This window comes from Halichoerus grypus, chromosome 3 (genome assembly GCF_964656455.1).
Source record: "Halichoerus grypus chromosome 3, mHalGry1.hap1.1, whole genome shotgun sequence".
In the NCBI taxonomy this organism is placed as follows: Eukaryota; Metazoa; Chordata; class Mammalia; order Carnivora; family Phocidae; genus Halichoerus; species Halichoerus grypus.
Window position 1 is genome coordinate 144,740,346 of NC_135714.1, and position 16,826 is coordinate 144,757,171.

The window sequence follows — 16,826 nt, forward strand, 5'->3', positions numbered from 1 at the left end:
AACATTTTTCTTCACTAGACACTGTGAAGGAACTAAGAGATCTCTAAGAGATAGAGATAGACTAAATGAAAATCTGAATGAGTCATTATAATATTGTTACTTTACATTTTTCTATAGGTTATGGTTTTACCACCATTCTAAATATTGAAATTTTACTACAATGTACAATGAGGGTCCCACATAGGACTCAAAAAGTTTCACTCTCCCAGGATTTTAACAGAAAAAAAGAAGTGTTTTCATTGTTTCCCAAATTCTGAAGAAAATATATATCGTCACTCTCAAACGTTCTTTTTTTTCTCTGATTTTTCCTAGTTCTCTGTGTTCGAGACAAACCAGCCTATTTTGCTTATAGACTGTATAGTGCAATCCATGTAAGTATGACCCACATATTTTTTAAATTTCCCCAGAAAATCATGTCTACTTTCTCAAAGCACTAGGTTTACTTTTATTATTTAAACATTTTTGAACTTGTATGCAAATATATTCATTTCAAACAAAATATGCTCAAGTGGAAAAAAAATGTATTATACACCAAAACGAGAACCACCAAATAAATAATGCTCTGCTTTCTGCATCGAATTGAGTTACCTGAGAAGTATGACTCTGTGGGGCCTATCTCCCCCACGTGCTTTAGCTCTTCTTAGCATATGAAGAAACTGGCAAATCCAAAAGCTTTTGTATTGTGCCAAAGGCCCTACTTCATACTTAATTCAAGTACAAAACATAAACTATCAAGCAGGAAATGTCAAAACATTATAAACCCTTAGTAAGAAATTACTACATTTCTGAAATTTAAAAATATGAAATAATGGCAGTGGTTATTTTTAAACCTAAAGTGTTATTTTAAAAAGTACTTTAAAAAGAGATGGCTGACAACAACAAACTCTAAATCTATTTTGTAATTAAATGAGAATGTTGTTCATAGTTCAGTGTGATAGTCAATCACACATCCTTTGGTACATTTATTTTTAAAGAAACAAACACTTAAATGCATGAAACAATGCACATTTTATCCATAATGTGCATAACACATTTTTAGAAAAAGAAAAGTTCTGATACAAATCATTATACATATATCATACCTTCAAAAACTCAGTGAAAATTATTTTTTTAAAAAGTCAGTAATACAGTAGTTTTAAGAGTCAGTGTTTTATCCTCAAAGTAATTTTTCCAGACCAACTTATTAAAAGTAGCTAGCATGCTGGGATAATATGATAATAGTCGAGAATATTTCTATTACATATCTTGTGTAAAGAGTATTTTTTATTTATGTACAAGAACCAACTTATGTATCCTCAAAACACATGTATCCTATGTTCACAGACTTCACTTCTATTTTTTTCTATTTCCAGGCAGAAAAAGCTGACTTGATTTAAAAAAATTTTAAATAATATATTGGACAATGTTATGGAATGATTTTAACAGTGTCCTTCTCCAAAAATAGAATGAAGTTTCACTTGTGAATGACCATGGAGAAATTAGCATAATTAGTCTGATTCTAAATCTGTCCAAATTGAGGCCTACTTATTCTAATAATAAATAAAAATTCTATTCCTTCTGTGTGTGTTTCAATGCAAAAATGAATATACATGTGCTCACAAGAGGAGGATTGTATATTTAAATAATTGAATTTTTGATATATGATGACCTCAAATGTAAAATATTGCTCAAAGCTGTTTATATTACCCTTAACCAAAGAAAACTACAGGTATTTTTCTCTAGTGCACTTTAAGTGAATGATATATAACTTAAATATGGAAACTTGGGTAAATCATTTAATTTAATTACATCAAATTGTGAAAAGATTGCTTAAAGGTCTATATCTAAAACATTCAGACATCAAAAATTTTATTATCTTCAAAAATATATATATATACATATATTTATATTATGCTCACTGGCCACTGGATGTCCCCATTACTCCATTTGAAAAGACAAATTGAAATTGGTTTATAAAGCAATATTCTTTTCGGGAGCTAGTATACAAAAATTGATTTTTGTATTTTTCAGTATTTGAGTTTAAATCCAAAAATATTTCAAATACCTGGAATTTTTATTTTTACAATTTTTAGTAATAGACTGTAAAATAAAAATGTAATTGCTGTCTCACTCAGACATATCAAAGTTCATCTAACATAATTCAAAACCCACCTCCCTCCCTGGCCTAGAATTTTTACTAGAAAGAGCACATGATCAGATTTGTATTTTATAATGCAGTGTGAGGGACACTAGGCTAAAAGGAAGGAACTGTTGCAGAATCAGGAAGGAGAGAGTGTGAGGTTGGCCAGGTGGTAAAAGGAAGGAACTGTTGCAGAATCAGGAAGGAGAGAGAGTGAGGTTGGCCAGGTGGTAAAAGGAAGGAACTGTTGCAGAATCAGGAAGGAGAGAGTGTGAGGTTGGCCAGGTGGTAAAAGGAAGGAACTGTTGCAGAATCAGGGTGAAAGGATAAGGGCCAGCATCAAGGCAGTGACACTGGAAATAGATATGGGACATTTAAGAAGTAACATAGAAAGGGGATGTAGGAAGACCCTGAACTCACCTCCTCCCACCGACACACCAAATCTACACCTACATATAGAGCAATTCCGCCTGAAGAACTGAAAGCTGAACAGCTTCTGCACAACAAATAATGAAGGGTCCACACAGAGAAGGATAAGAGAGTTGGAGACGTAGTAACCTCTACACAAAGACCTATAGTAGGGAGGGATATCACTGAGGTGCCCATGCACAGACTCACCTGCCCTGGGCACAGTGAAGACACAGCAGTTTAAAGGGCAACTAGACTATAAGTAAAGGAAATCCATTCATTAACCTTAAAACATCCACCAAATGGGTGAGGAACTGTGGGAAGCCTCTCTAGGGTCATAGGTGTGAATGAGCACCAATTTTCACATTCCCCCTCCACCTTGATAGCAGAGACAGAAACAGGGTCCAGATGCTCTACCCGGCTTGCTAGGGTGGATTTCCAGATGCTCTACCCGGCTTGCTAGGGTGGATTTCCAGATGCTCTACCCGGCTTGCTAGGGTGGATTTCCAGATGCTCTACCCGGCTTGCTAGGGTGGATTTCCAGATGCTCTACCCGGCTTGCTAGGGTGGATTTCCAGATGCTCTACCCGGCTTGCTAGGGTGGATTTCCAGATGCTCTACCCGGCTTGCTAGGGTGGATTTCCAGATGCTCTACCCGGCTTGCTAGGGTGGATTTCCAGATGCTCTACCCGGCTTGCTAGGGTGTGTACTGTTTTTCATATTGACTGCACACCAGCTTCAGCAGCCCCACCACAGGCAACATACAGATGGCCAACGGGCCAACAGGCCCATGAAAAGATGCTCAACATCACTCATCACCAGGGCATGCAAATCAAAACCTCAGTGAGATATCACACCTGCCAGACTGGCTATTATCAAAAAGACAAAAAATAACATGTGTTGGCAAGAATGTGGAGAAAAGAGAATCCTCATACACTGTTGGTGTGAATGTAAATTGGTGCAGTCAATATGAAAAACAGTATTGAGTTTCCTGAAAAACTTAAAAATAGAACCACCATACAATCCAGCAATTCCACTTCTGAGTATTTACTCAAAGAAAACAAAAACACCAATTTGAAGAGATATAAGTGCCTCTATGTTCATTGTAGTATTATGTACAATAGCCAAGAAATAACCTATGTGTCCATCAATAAAGACTGTGTCACACACACACACACACACACACACACACACACTGGAATATTACTCAGCCATTAAAAAGAATGAAATCGTGCCATTTGCAACAACATGGATGGACCTAGAAGGTATTATGCTAAGTGAAATAAGTCAGAGTAAGACAAATACCATATTATTTCATTTATGTGTAGAAGCTAAAAAACAAAAATACTGAATCACTATGACGTACATCTGGAACTAAGAGGCAATAGTATGTCAATTATACTTCAACAAAATACATAAGTAAAGCAAGGGAAAGAAGTCAAATAGATAGAATACTTCACCGTAGGTACACCGTATGAGAGAGGGAGAAGTCTCAGAGGAGACGGAGTCAGACTTGGGCCCCCACTCCCCCGATCGCCATGCCAGTGTTTGAAGAGTACAGGATGAATAAATGGCCACAGAAAAGAGGATGAGTCTGTATTAGATAGATTAACTTTAAACTACTGTTTTCTAATTTTTTTCTCTCCTATTCTGTATCTTTCAGGACTTCGGTTTCCATAATAAAACCGTAATCAGGATTCTAATCGCCAGAAGTGAAATAGATCTGATGACCATCAGGAAACGATACAAAGAAAGATACGGAAAATCCCTGTTTCATGACATCAAAGTAAATCTCCTACACGTGATTTATTTTGTCCCAGATTCTATCCTTTTTGAAACTGAAATAAGAGCTTTAATTTAAGTAACTTCGTGTTGGAATCTAAAAAGCGAACTATTCTGACAAAGATGATGTACTTTGGTACTTCAGACAGCCTTTAGTGTCTAGGTAGGTAGGTCAACCGGGGGCTACGTTAGGGAACCCCTTCACCTCAGTAACAGAATTTGTTTCTCTTCGATGTGTTTCAAACAAAAATTGTTGATGGAGTCATGTAAAACATTCCTCCCCTAATTGTGTAATTGTGCTTCGTGAGTTAAATTTTGAAGCGTGATCAGTATCAGGAAAAATAACGTTGGGCAGTAAGGCTACACTAGTTGTGAAGGGGCTTCTTAGGTCAGTTCAGCTCTCGTACTGTCGCAGAACGCAGGGAAGCAGGTCGGATCCCATAAACCGGTAACTTGGAGGGATCTAACCCTGGTAGTTATGTAAAATTCTATGCACCCCTATCCCTTTAGCCCTTGAAGGGCAAAGCAGCAATGATTCAGAAGTAAACAAACCAACTTACTCATTCTGATATGTCTAAATTTTATTCTGGATTTTGGTAAAACCTAGCAAAGCATTGGGGCTACATATGTAATTTTTGGCACCCAATCTAAAATTAAAATATTTGACCTCTCGTTCAAAAATTTATAAAGAATTTAGGGATGGCATCAGCAGAGCATTAAACCAAGCACAGGGCCCTGAGAATAAATCTTGCCTTATAATTTGCACATAGCTAAGTGCTGTTACCTGTTCACATGGCTTTACACTGAAATTTTCAATTGCATAAAATAGCTTTTTAGTTTATTAAAAGTGATCCAGAAGCAACTTGACAACCTAAGGACAAAAGGACCATAAAAAAACAGAAGACCCTGTAAGCCTTTGCATAGCCAAAGTGTTTTCTAAAAAGGCATTGCAGCAGTTAGGAGAAATTTTATTCCTTTGTTTTGATAAAACTCTCCTTGCACCTACCTTCAAAACCCTAAACTTTTAGTGGCAATAAACATTTCTCATTGAGAAATACATGTCATAGCTCATTTTCTAAATAAATAAACTAATTCTAACATATACACTGCAATTAACGAAGCCACCTCAAAGTCTACATGCAATTAATGTAACTTTATGATATGGATTTAAAACAGTGAATTGTAATTGCATGACTTTGTGTGAGAGAACATTAATATGATAGTTGATTTTTAACATAGGTTTTATAATTCCATTTATTTCTTACTATTATTGTTTTGAAAAACCTAGAAACTACAGAAGACCATAAAAAGAAGATAAAAATTGCCCTTTTTCTCCACCATAGACAATCAGTAATGAAATGTTATTGTAGGTGCTTTTTAAAAATATATGTAAACATTAGTATGTTTTACTACATAAAGGAATACTTTTATTGAATCATGGTATTCCACTGCATAAGTTATAAAATACATGAACTACCCCACATTATTAAATACTGCTTTTTACTTTTTCACTATTATATATAATGGTGTCTATATTTTTGAGTGTAAATTTTTGTGCTCTTCAATAATTGATCATTATCTCCTTAGGATATATTTCTTGAAGTAGAATTACTGCACTAGGAAGTATAAACATTTTTAAGTCTTTGGAGGCATATTGTCAATTTGCCCTCCAGACTCTCAACTGATTTATAACAATAATATTAAGACACTGCTTTTAAAGTTGAGGAGATTTAATTCTACTGTGAGTTATTCTTCTCATAAATACACATTAGGGTTCAATCAACTTTATATAAACCCTATTCTATTGACTATAACCATGGTATTATTTTTCAATAACTTCCCCTGGGAATAGTTCTCAGAACATATTAAATCTTTAGATGAAAAGAGTCAACAATTTCGGAAACGCTAATGGCCCATGGATCTTTCTCACTATAATTCAGAGGAATCATGCTTCTTTTTAGAAATACTATGACATTTTATTTCAAATACATTGTTTTTTTGTTTGTTTGTTTCAGAATTTTGCTTCAGGGCATTATGAGAAAGCTCTGCTTGCCATCTGTGCCGGGGATGCTGAAGACTACTAAGTCAAAAGAAGGATGTGGAGGACACGGCACTCCTATTTACAGACATGTCAAAATACAGAGTTTGTGATACGTTTGCCTTGTTAGATGCATTATAGCAGAACGACAGAATCATATTTTCTCTTCTATCTTTAAAATCATTCTAAGCCAAAAAAAAATCTATTGATAAAAGTATGTGAGACTGGATTTGTACTTATCATTCAAATCAGCAATTTACTAAATGGAATAATGAAACAATGGAATAATAAAAACAATTTCATTGAAATATATTTTATTTAAATGTGAATTGTCAATTCCCTACAACAAGAAAATCTGCTTACAGCTGTCCTTAGCATGCTTGGGAAGAGGAAAACATGGTGTGTGACCAACCCCCTTAGAGAAATTTTCAAGATTTTTGTACAAATGCAATAAAGCTAAAGTGAACATCTAAAGCTGCCTTTATTTAAAAGAAAATGAAGATATAAAACAGCAAAGTGCAGCCATATAGATGCTTGTCAGGCTTCGATATGTAAGAGACCTGGATGTAAAAATGGGTGTATGGATCTGTGTGTGAGTGTAGACATGTGTTTGAGGTGGGGCTGTGTGTATTTGACAACCATTCTGGTAAAGGCAGTTTATCCCTAGCAATTTTTTTTTTAATGTGAGTGCCTAACCAACCCAATATTTGTCCATGCAGTGTCAGAAAAGTCATTGCTCATTGTTTTTGTCTTCCCTTCTTAACATCAGCATCAAAGCCATTTGGAAGTTATTATGTGCTTTGTACCATCCGGAAAGCCTGGCCTGAAGATTCAGTAAATTAGGAACAGCAAAGGAAAAATGCTGAGGTCAGATTTGGGAGAGAATCTAGATTGATGCCACAAACTAGCCAAGAATAAAGGCAGACACAGGGATGGGTGAGTCCACAACAGAGGGCTCCCAATATATGCAAAGGAAAACACAAAACTCAAGATCACAGGAAGCAGCAGTTAATGAAGTCAAGCTAGGAAAATGAGGACACATGCAATAAATCTAGATGACCTGGTGAAGTTGATAGGAGTGCTCTGTTCCACGTGGAATGTTTTTGTTTTTTTTTTTCAATAGCCTGTAGCCCAGTCCCTGTAGATCTGTCTTCACCAATCTCAGGAGAAGTGAAAACTGTATTCAGAACCTGTTTTCTTACAGGTGAAATGATTCAGGACATTTAGAACACAGTGATTGGGCACAACATGAAACATTTAAGAATAATTAGGCTTCTCAAATTACTTTCAAGATTTCAACTTACTGCTATGATGTATGATGTCATACCATTTTAAATTGACTTTAATTTTTATCTTTAAAAAAAATCTTTAACATTTCAGTCAAAGGTAGTAATTATTTGAGATATTTAGCATAGCTATTCTTCCAGATAATTTTTTTAAGATAAGAGTTTTAATACAAGAAAAATATTAGAATTCCTACTGAGAATTTAGGTATTTAAATAAAAATTTTCCTTGCTAGGACATTTTTGTGTAAATAGTTCAATAAATTGTGAAATTTATACTTTTGCCAGGTAATACCTTTCATTTCTTTGGTAAGGCATGCCGTTGTCGAATCAAAAACAAATCTGGACTTATATAAGAAGGGATTTTATTCAAAAAGTCTATTGCAATAATTGGGGATAGGGGCTGCAATAGGTAAAGAAGGGCTACTGCAACAAAGAGAATGTTCTGAATGTGGGTTTACAGGGATCTCAAGGGTCAGCCAGAAAAGGATTTTTAATTTATAGGGATGAATAAACAAGGCTAGGAAGAATCAGGTGTGGGGGAATGGGATGAATTTGTGGTATGATTGGACAATTCCTCTGGGAATGTCTTGGTTAACAATGACAGTCATTGATCTGAGATTGGACAGTTGATCTGGGACAGTTGATCTGGGAATGCCTCTAGTTAGTTTCAGCAGGAGCAAAAGGGTGGATTAAAGTCCAGGGACCTGTGGTGAAGGAAGAAACCTGAGTAAAGTTTAGTCAAGTTAGCATGCATTTTGTCCAGATTGGTCAGTAGGGGAAAACAGTTCAACTAATCATTTATGAGGCAAAGAACAGGAGTTTGAAGGGTGTGTTGAGGACTGTTATTGGTAACAGGGGGTCATCTGCAAGTCTTATCTGAGTTATATAAGAAAGAATGGTTCTATGTTATAAGCCATTTTCTGAAACACAAATGGGTGGAAAAATTTCTTGATCATCTCTATTTTCCAGGATCACAGTGTTTGGGTAAAGATCAACATTGTCAATGTCTTTTTTTCCAAAGTTTTGTCTTGAATGCTTCACTTAGTTGTTTAAATGCCAATACAACATTATCATCTTCACCATTACATAATTCACTTAGTGAAGTCCTGTAAAAAATTAAGTGTCTAAATTATTATCATTGTTATTTGTGTTTAATGTTATCTAGCTATTTATATCATCTTCAAATGTTTACTATACCTGATGGACTGAATAACAAGTGAAATATCTCTGATTAAATTAAAAAACATCTCCCATATTTAACCTATAGGGAAAAAAAAAAACAGTTAAAGGAATAAATTTGCTTTTGGTGTGTTACCAATCTACAGTAAAGGAAAGTAAATTACCAATGAATTGCTGGCCATTCCAGAGACAAAATAAAATCAGATATGGAAAGGCTGCAGAGAGGTGTTTATGTCCATTGTATTCAGTATTTTACTATGCTCAGTTTAGCCCTAAATAGGTTAAATTTGTAAAAAGGCTAATAATTTAACTAAGAAAATATGACTTTTAGTGTTCTTATATAATAGCATATTATTATCACCAAAGTTAAATATTTCACATATGTTAACAACAGTGCCAAATATGTGATGTTGCTGAAAATGGCAGAGTAGGTTGCTGTAAGGGCCCATCCCTCCACAGAAGCATCAAAAATAATCATGCAAAAACTGTCAGAATTAACTTTGTCAGAACTCTGGAAAATAGTAATTATGTCTAAATCAAGAAAAAAGTTACAGAAGGTAGGAAAAATTTGTGACATTTTTATTTGTTCTTTCCCCATCATCCTCCCAGCTCAGTTACAGTTTTGAAGACAGCAGCCTGTCCCCAAGGTGGACCTCTGGTTCCTTGTTCTAGAAGGAGCAGATCTGGCTTATTAACAGAGAATATGTTTATCTGTCTGCTCTGTCTGGGAGCTCCTTAAAGGACCAAGTTGAGGCACTTGTCTTTGTTTTGTCCAACTCAGAATTCACTCAAGGAGGAAAAATCATAAGATAAATGAACCGCTTGCAGCTGTCTAGGGCAAAAGATTACAGTTGAAGCAGTAATTAAGTAATTAAGTAATGAGAACCTATGAAGAAAATTTGGGAAATCTATACATTCCCCATACATAAGGGGATTTAGAAAGCCATGCACATGCCTAAGGCAGGACACATGGCTAAAAACACTTGAGAAGATCCTAAGCTTTCAACTGACTGGTCTCTAGGATTAGTCCAAGCAGAAAGTGAAGGGCAAGGCAGAACTGTAAATCATCTAAATATTGAAAGGGTATCCCAGCACAAAGCCAAGCTACAAAATGTGGGAGAAATATTTTTCTTAATTCCTCCTTCTCCCCCTCTTCTTCTCTCATTCTTGTTCATTCCTGTGTTCAAAGAAATCTGTCAAAACAGTGGCAGAATACAAGCTAAAGAAACAAGGACTTCAGAGACCACACATGATGAAGAATATAGACATTAAAAAATTGTTTAGAAAAGTCACTAAACTACAGCTACAGTGAACAGCTAGAAACAAAAACAAATGTTAAGAAGAAAAAAAAATTCTAGAATTACTGCATCATAATATTCAAAACATACAATTCTCAAAAAAATGTATGAAGCATGAAAAAACATAGAAGTACACTCATTAACAGATGAAATTACTGGAAACTATCCCTGAGAAACAAACAAGACAAAGGCAGAAAACTTATAAAAAGCAAATATTAAAACAACAAAAGTAAGTTCTTCATTATCAGTAATTATTTTATATATAAAATAGATTAAATGTAAATAGATCAAAAGATAAAGATTGCAGAATGGATTAAAAAAAAAAAAACATGATTTAACTATATACTGACTGTTAAGAGACTCACTTCAGATCCAAAGACACAAAGATGTTAAAAGTGAAACGATGGAAAAACATATTCCATACGAATAGCAAATAAAAGAGAACTGAGTAGCTTACACTAGTATCAGACAAAATAGATTTTAAGTCAAAAACTGTCACAAGAGGGGGTGCCTAGGCGGCTCAGTCAGTTAAGCGTCTAATTCTTGATTTTGGCTCAGGTCATGATCTCAGGATTGTGAGATCAAGCCCCACGTTGGGCTCTACACTCAGCAGGGAGTCTGTTTGGGACTCTCTCTGTCCCTCTCCCTCTGTTTTTCGCCCCTGTCCCACTCTCTCTCTCTCTGGAATAAATAAATAAATCTTTAAAAAAACCGTTACAAGAGATTTTAAAAAGACATTATATATTGATAAAAGGTTTAATTCAGCTAGAAGATACAACAATTAAAAATATATAAACCCCCCAAAAAAGAAACCTCAAATATATGAAGTAAACATTAACAGAATGGAAGGAAGAAACTGACAGTTCTAAAATAATAAAGACTTCAATACCCTACTTCCAATAATAGATAGAACGTTTAGATAGAAGATCAGTAAGGAAATAACTAACTTAAACAACACCATAACCAACTAGACCCAATGGACAACATACCCAACAACAGCAGAACATGTACAAACATTATCCAGAAGACACCATATGTTAGCCCACAAAACAAGTTTCAATATATTTAAAAATACTTAAGTCATACAAAGTATCTTTTCAGGCCATAAAGGAGTGAAGCTAAAAATCATTAACAGAAGGGGCATTGGAGAATTGACAAATATATGGAAATTAAACAGCACACAAACAATGGATCAGAGAAAAAAATCCCAGGAAAATTAGAAAACACTCAAATAAATGACATTAAAGCACAACATACCAAAACTTATGGGACACAGAGAAAACAGTGCTCAGAGGAAATTTATACCAGTTAATGCCTTTTTCATTGAAAAGGATGAAAGATCTCAACAACCTAATTTTATACCCTAAAAAACTAGAAAAAGGAGAGTAATCTAAAATCTAAGCTAGCAGAAGGAAGGACATAAAAAAGATTAGTTGGTGATAAAACAGAGAACAGGAAAACAATAGAGAGCTCAATAAAACAAAATTTGGATCTCAGAAAAAAAATCAACAAAATTGACAAACATAGCTAGATTGACAGAGAAAATAAAAGAGATGTAAATAAATAAAATCAGAAATGAACATGGGGACATTACTACTGATGCTGCAGGAATACAAAGGATTATACGGAGTACTATGAACAACTAACAGTACACCAAAAAAATTATATAATCCAGGATAAATGGACAAATTCCTAGAAATACATAAATTATCAAAGCCAACTTGAAATAGAAAATCTAATAAAACTTATAATAAGTAAAGAAATTGAATCAGTTATCAAAAACCTCCCAACAGAGAAAAATCCAGACCAGCTGGCTTCACTGGCAAATTCTACTAAACATTTAAAGAAGAATTAGTACCAATCTTTTTCAAATTCTTCCAAAAAACAGAAGAGGAATAAATATGTCCTAACTCATTATTCTATGAGCCCTGTATTGCCTGATACTAAATTCAGACTGAGACATCACAAGAAAAGTACACACCAATATCCCTTATAAATATAGATGCAAAATCCTCAACAAAATACGAGCAAAGAGTCCAACAGCATGTTTAAAAGATTATACACTATAACTCAGTGGGATTTATCCAAGAATGCATGAGTGATTCAACATAAGACAATCAATCAATGTAATATACTACATAATAGATGAAGGTGAAAAAAAAAAGCTACATGATCACCTGAGTTAATACAGGATAACATTGGAAAAAAGCCTTTTTCACGATAAAAACACTCAGCATACTAGGAAAACAAGAGGACTTCCTCAACACAAGAAAGAACATTTATGAAGAACTCACAGCTAACATAGTGATAAAAGACTGAAAGCTTTTTCCTAAAATCAGCAACAAAACAAGAATGTCTACTTTCACCATTGCTATTCAACATTTTACAGGTAGTACTAGCCCGAGCAATTAGGTAAGAAGAATAAAAAAAAGGCATCCAAATTGGAAAGGAGAAAGCTAAACATCTTACAGATGACATGATCCCGTATATAGAAAACCCTGAAGAATCCACAAAATAAGCATTAGAGCTAATAAATTTTATAGTTGTAGAGTTCAATAATAACACTCAAAAATCAGTTGTGTTTCTATACATAAGCAAGGTATTTCCTGAAAAGTATATTAAAGAAAAAAATCCCATTACAATAGCATCAAAAAAAAAATACTTAAGAATAAATTTATCCAAGGCTAAATAAAGACTTGTACACTGAAAACTACAACATTGCTGAAAGAAATTAAAGAAGAGTTAAAAAATGGAAGTACACATTTTGTTTATGAATTGGGAGAGTTAATATTGATAAAATGACAATGCTACCCAAAGTGATCTATAGATTCATTGCAATCCCTATCAGAATTCCCATAGCCCCTTTTGTAGAAGTAGAAAAGACAATCCTTGAATTAAATGGAACCGCAAAGGACATTGAATACCCAAAACAATGTTGAATACAAGGAACAAATTTGTAAGAGACACTTCCCTGGTTTAAAAGCCATATATAAGGGTGCCTGGGTGGCTCAGTCGTTAAGTGTCTGCCTTCGGCTCAGGTCATGATCCCAGGATCCTGGGATCGAGCCCTGCATTGGGCTCCCTGCTCAGCAGGAAGCCTGCTTCTCCCTCTCCCACTCCCCCTGCTTGTGTTCCTGCTCTTGCTAACTCACTCTCTCTGTCAAATAAATAAATAAATTTTTTAAAAAAGCCATATATATATATATATATATATATATATATATATATATATATACACCAAAATTTATTCAAAATGTATCAGTGATATATATCAAAACTTATTCAAATGGATTCAAAAGCTAAACCTTAACATTTCTATAAGAAAACATAGGTAGAGGGGTGTCTGGGTGGCTCAGTTGGTTAAGGGTCCAACTCTTGATTTCGGCTCAGTCATGATCTCAGGGTCGTGAGATTGAGCCCTGTTTCAGGCTTTGTACTCCGCAGGGAATCTGCTTGAGATTCTCTCTCTCTGTCTCTCCCCCCACCTGCCGCTCCCCCCCACTATCCCTCTCTTTCTCTCTTTCTCTCAAAATAAATAAATCTTAAAAAAAAAAAAAAGGAAAGAAAACGTAGGGATAAATCTTCATTAATTTTGATTTGTAAATGAATTCTTAGATATAACACCAAAAGCATGAACAACAAAAGAAAAAATAGACTGGGTTTCATCAAAATTAAAAACTTTTGTGTACCAAAGAACATTATCAAGAAAAGGAAAAGATACCTTATAGGAGAAAATATTTGCAAATCATGTATCTGGTAAGGGTTTATATCTAAAATATACAAAGAATATCTACAAATCAAGAACAAAAAGAACAACATAATTAGAATTGGGTAAAGGACTTCAATAGGCACTTTTCCAAAGAGCATATATACATTGTGTCATAACATGAAAAGGTGCTCAACATCATTAGTTTTTAGATAAATGCAAACCAAAACCACAATGAGATATATATCACTTCATACCGCCTAGAATGGCTATAATTTTTTTTAAAAAAGGAAAATTACAGATGTGGTGAGATTTCTCAAAAAGTTAAACATATGGTTACTATATGACCCAGCCATTCTAGTCCTAGGCATATACCCAAGGAATTGAAAGCAGGTACTCAAATAAATATATGTACATGTATGTTCATAGAAGTACTATTCACTATAACCCAAAATTGAAACAACCCAAATATCCATCAACGAGGTAAGCAAATTGTATATAACATACAAAAGAATAGTATTCAGGTATAAAAAGAAGTGCAGTACTGTTAATGCTATAACAGGTGTGAACCTTGAAATATTATAGTGAAAGAAGTCAGACACAAAAGGTTACCTATATTGTGTGATTCCATTCATATTAAATATCCAGAGTAAGTCAATCCATACAGACAGAGAATAGATTGGTAGTTGCCAGAGGTTGCGGGAATGAAGGAATGAATGAGAGAATGGGAGTTACCATTTAATGGGCACAAAATTTCCCTTTCGGTTAATGAAAATGTTTAGTAACTAGATAGAGTTAATTGTTGCACAACTATGAATGTACCAAATGTTGTTAAATAATTCTCTTCAGAGTGGTTTATTTTATTTAATGTTATGTAAACTTCACCACAATAATAACAATGGTAAATCGTATTTTAAAAATAGTCTAAAATAATTTGGATCTTAATGACCTCTAAAATTATTGCATCTTAAAATTATTCTCATGTCATAATGTCACACCACATTAAACATTAAGCAAATATGTCTATAAAGAATGTTAAAATAGAAAAGGTCATAAAAATTAACCTCAATCAGTGCTAACAGGGAAACATGTTTGTAGAAGTCCAGTATGTAAGCATTCAGTGGACACATTGTTTACATTCACATCAACTGTTTGTAATATGGCCTGTGGATATGCAGAAATTTTAGCTTGGTTAGCATTTTTCTTTGCTTACATGTAGCAAACTAAAGCAATAAACCAAAACATTTTAATGAAATATTGTCAAATGTTCAGTATATTAAGATGCTCCAAACTTTAAATGACCAAATAAAATCAGTAAAAATGCCAGTACTTAAAATATTAAAACTATTTTTGAAATCAGAGAAAATATGTCTCTAATTTATTCAAAATTTGAAGCTACATAGTTATTTTTATAACCTCAGAAATATACTGCATTTTTAATCCATTTTTCTTGAAAAAATATTTGTGAGCCCACAAACTTATATTGGTATCAGACACACATAACAGTAATAGTGCTTGTTCTTCCCCTTTCCATACACCCCTATTTTTTCTTAAACTGTTTTTCAGAATGTAATTGTCTGATTTGGGCAAATGATATAAGTAGTCATTAGAATTTATTTCCTATCAGAGTGCTATGGATATGCTGTCAGGAGTCCAGCGAGGGCTGGCTGTGTCATTGTTCCCAATCACGTGGGGCAGTAAACAAAGTGGTTCTTACATTAGTTTAAAAAATTAAAGTATTTTATATATGTTTATTGAGTTTCTACTCTGTACCATACACCATTTTTAGGTGCAAGGATCATAAGAATAAACAAACACAAACTGCCCTCAAAAGACATAGCAGGTCATGGCTGCCTCGAGAGACTAGTACGAGTTAGCACCTGTGGTGGGAAGGGTCCGAAGCCCACACCCGGGAACCTAGCGAGTCACCATTACTTTAAGTACTGCAAAATCTCAGCATTGGCTCTACTGAAAATGGTGATGCATGCCAGATCAGGAGGCAACTTGGAAGTGATGGGCTTAATGCTGGGAAAGGTGGATGGTGAAACCATGATCATTACGGACAGTTTTGCTTTGCCTGTAGAGGGCACTGAACCCCGAGTAAACGCTCAGGCTGCTGCATATGAGTACATGGCTGCGTATATAGAAAATGCCAAACAGGTTGACCGCCTTGAAAATGCAATTGGCTGGTATCACAGCCATCCTGGCTATGGCTGCTGGCTTTCTGGGATTGATGTTAGTACTCAGATGCTCAATCAGCAGTTCCAGGCACCATTCGTAGCAGTAGTAATTGACCCAACAAGAACAATATCTGCAGGAAAAGTGAATCTTGATGCCTTCAGGACATATCCAAAGGGCTACAAACCCCCTGATAAAGGACCTTCTGAGTACCAGACTATCCCACTTAATAAAATAGAAGACTTTGGTGTACATTGCAAATAATATTATGCCTTAGAAGTCTCATATTTCAAATCCTCATTGGACAGCAAATTGCTTGAGCTTTTGTGGAATAAATACTGATTGAATATACTGAGTTCCTCTAGTTTGCTTACTAATGCAGACTATACCACTGGTCAGGTCTTTGATTTGTCTGAAAAATTAGAACAGTCAGAAGCCCAGCTGGGACAAGGGAGTTTCATGTTGGGTTTAGAAACACATGACAGAAAGTCAGAAGACAAACTTGCCAAAGCTACAAGAGACAGCTATAAAACTACCACAGAAGCTATCCGTGGATTGATGTCTCAGGTTATTAAGGATAAACTGTTTAATCAAATTAACATCTCTTAAACAATCACTAAGTAGTATTTTTGACTGAAAGCCAGTATGAGAAAAATACTCAAGTAACACTTTAAAATCAGTTACCAAATATCTGATTAGAAGTATAAGGTACTCTGAAGTGTCCTGAATATCAACATCGTGTAATAAAACTCTTTAAAATGAAAAAAAAAAAAGACTTATAGCAGGGCTTCTCAAATGTTTGTGTATTTTGGACTCACTAGGTTTGAGGTGG

General features: G+C 34.7%; 1 protein-coding gene and 1 pseudogene across 1 annotated transcript in view; both read left to right on the forward strand.

The window, feature by feature from the left end:
- ANXA10 (annexin A10) overlaps positions 1-6,531 on the forward strand; it is an 87,954-nt gene extending 81,423 nt beyond the window's left edge. Inside the window, exons 11-13 of the mRNA XM_078068248.1 lie at positions 313-371; positions 4,191-4,313; positions 6,325-6,531. Coding sequence (XP_077924374.1) covers positions 313-371; positions 4,191-4,313; positions 6,325-6,393 — 251 coding nt within the window. The 3' untranslated portion in view covers positions 6,394-6,531. The remainder of the gene's footprint in view (positions 1-312; positions 372-4,190; positions 4,314-6,324) is intronic.
- Positions 6,532-15,658: 9,127 nt separating this feature from the next.
- Positions 15,659-16,767, forward strand: LOC118526739 (COP9 signalosome complex subunit 5 pseudogene; annotated as a pseudogene).
- The last annotated feature ends 59 nt before the right edge of the window (positions 16,768-16,826 follow it).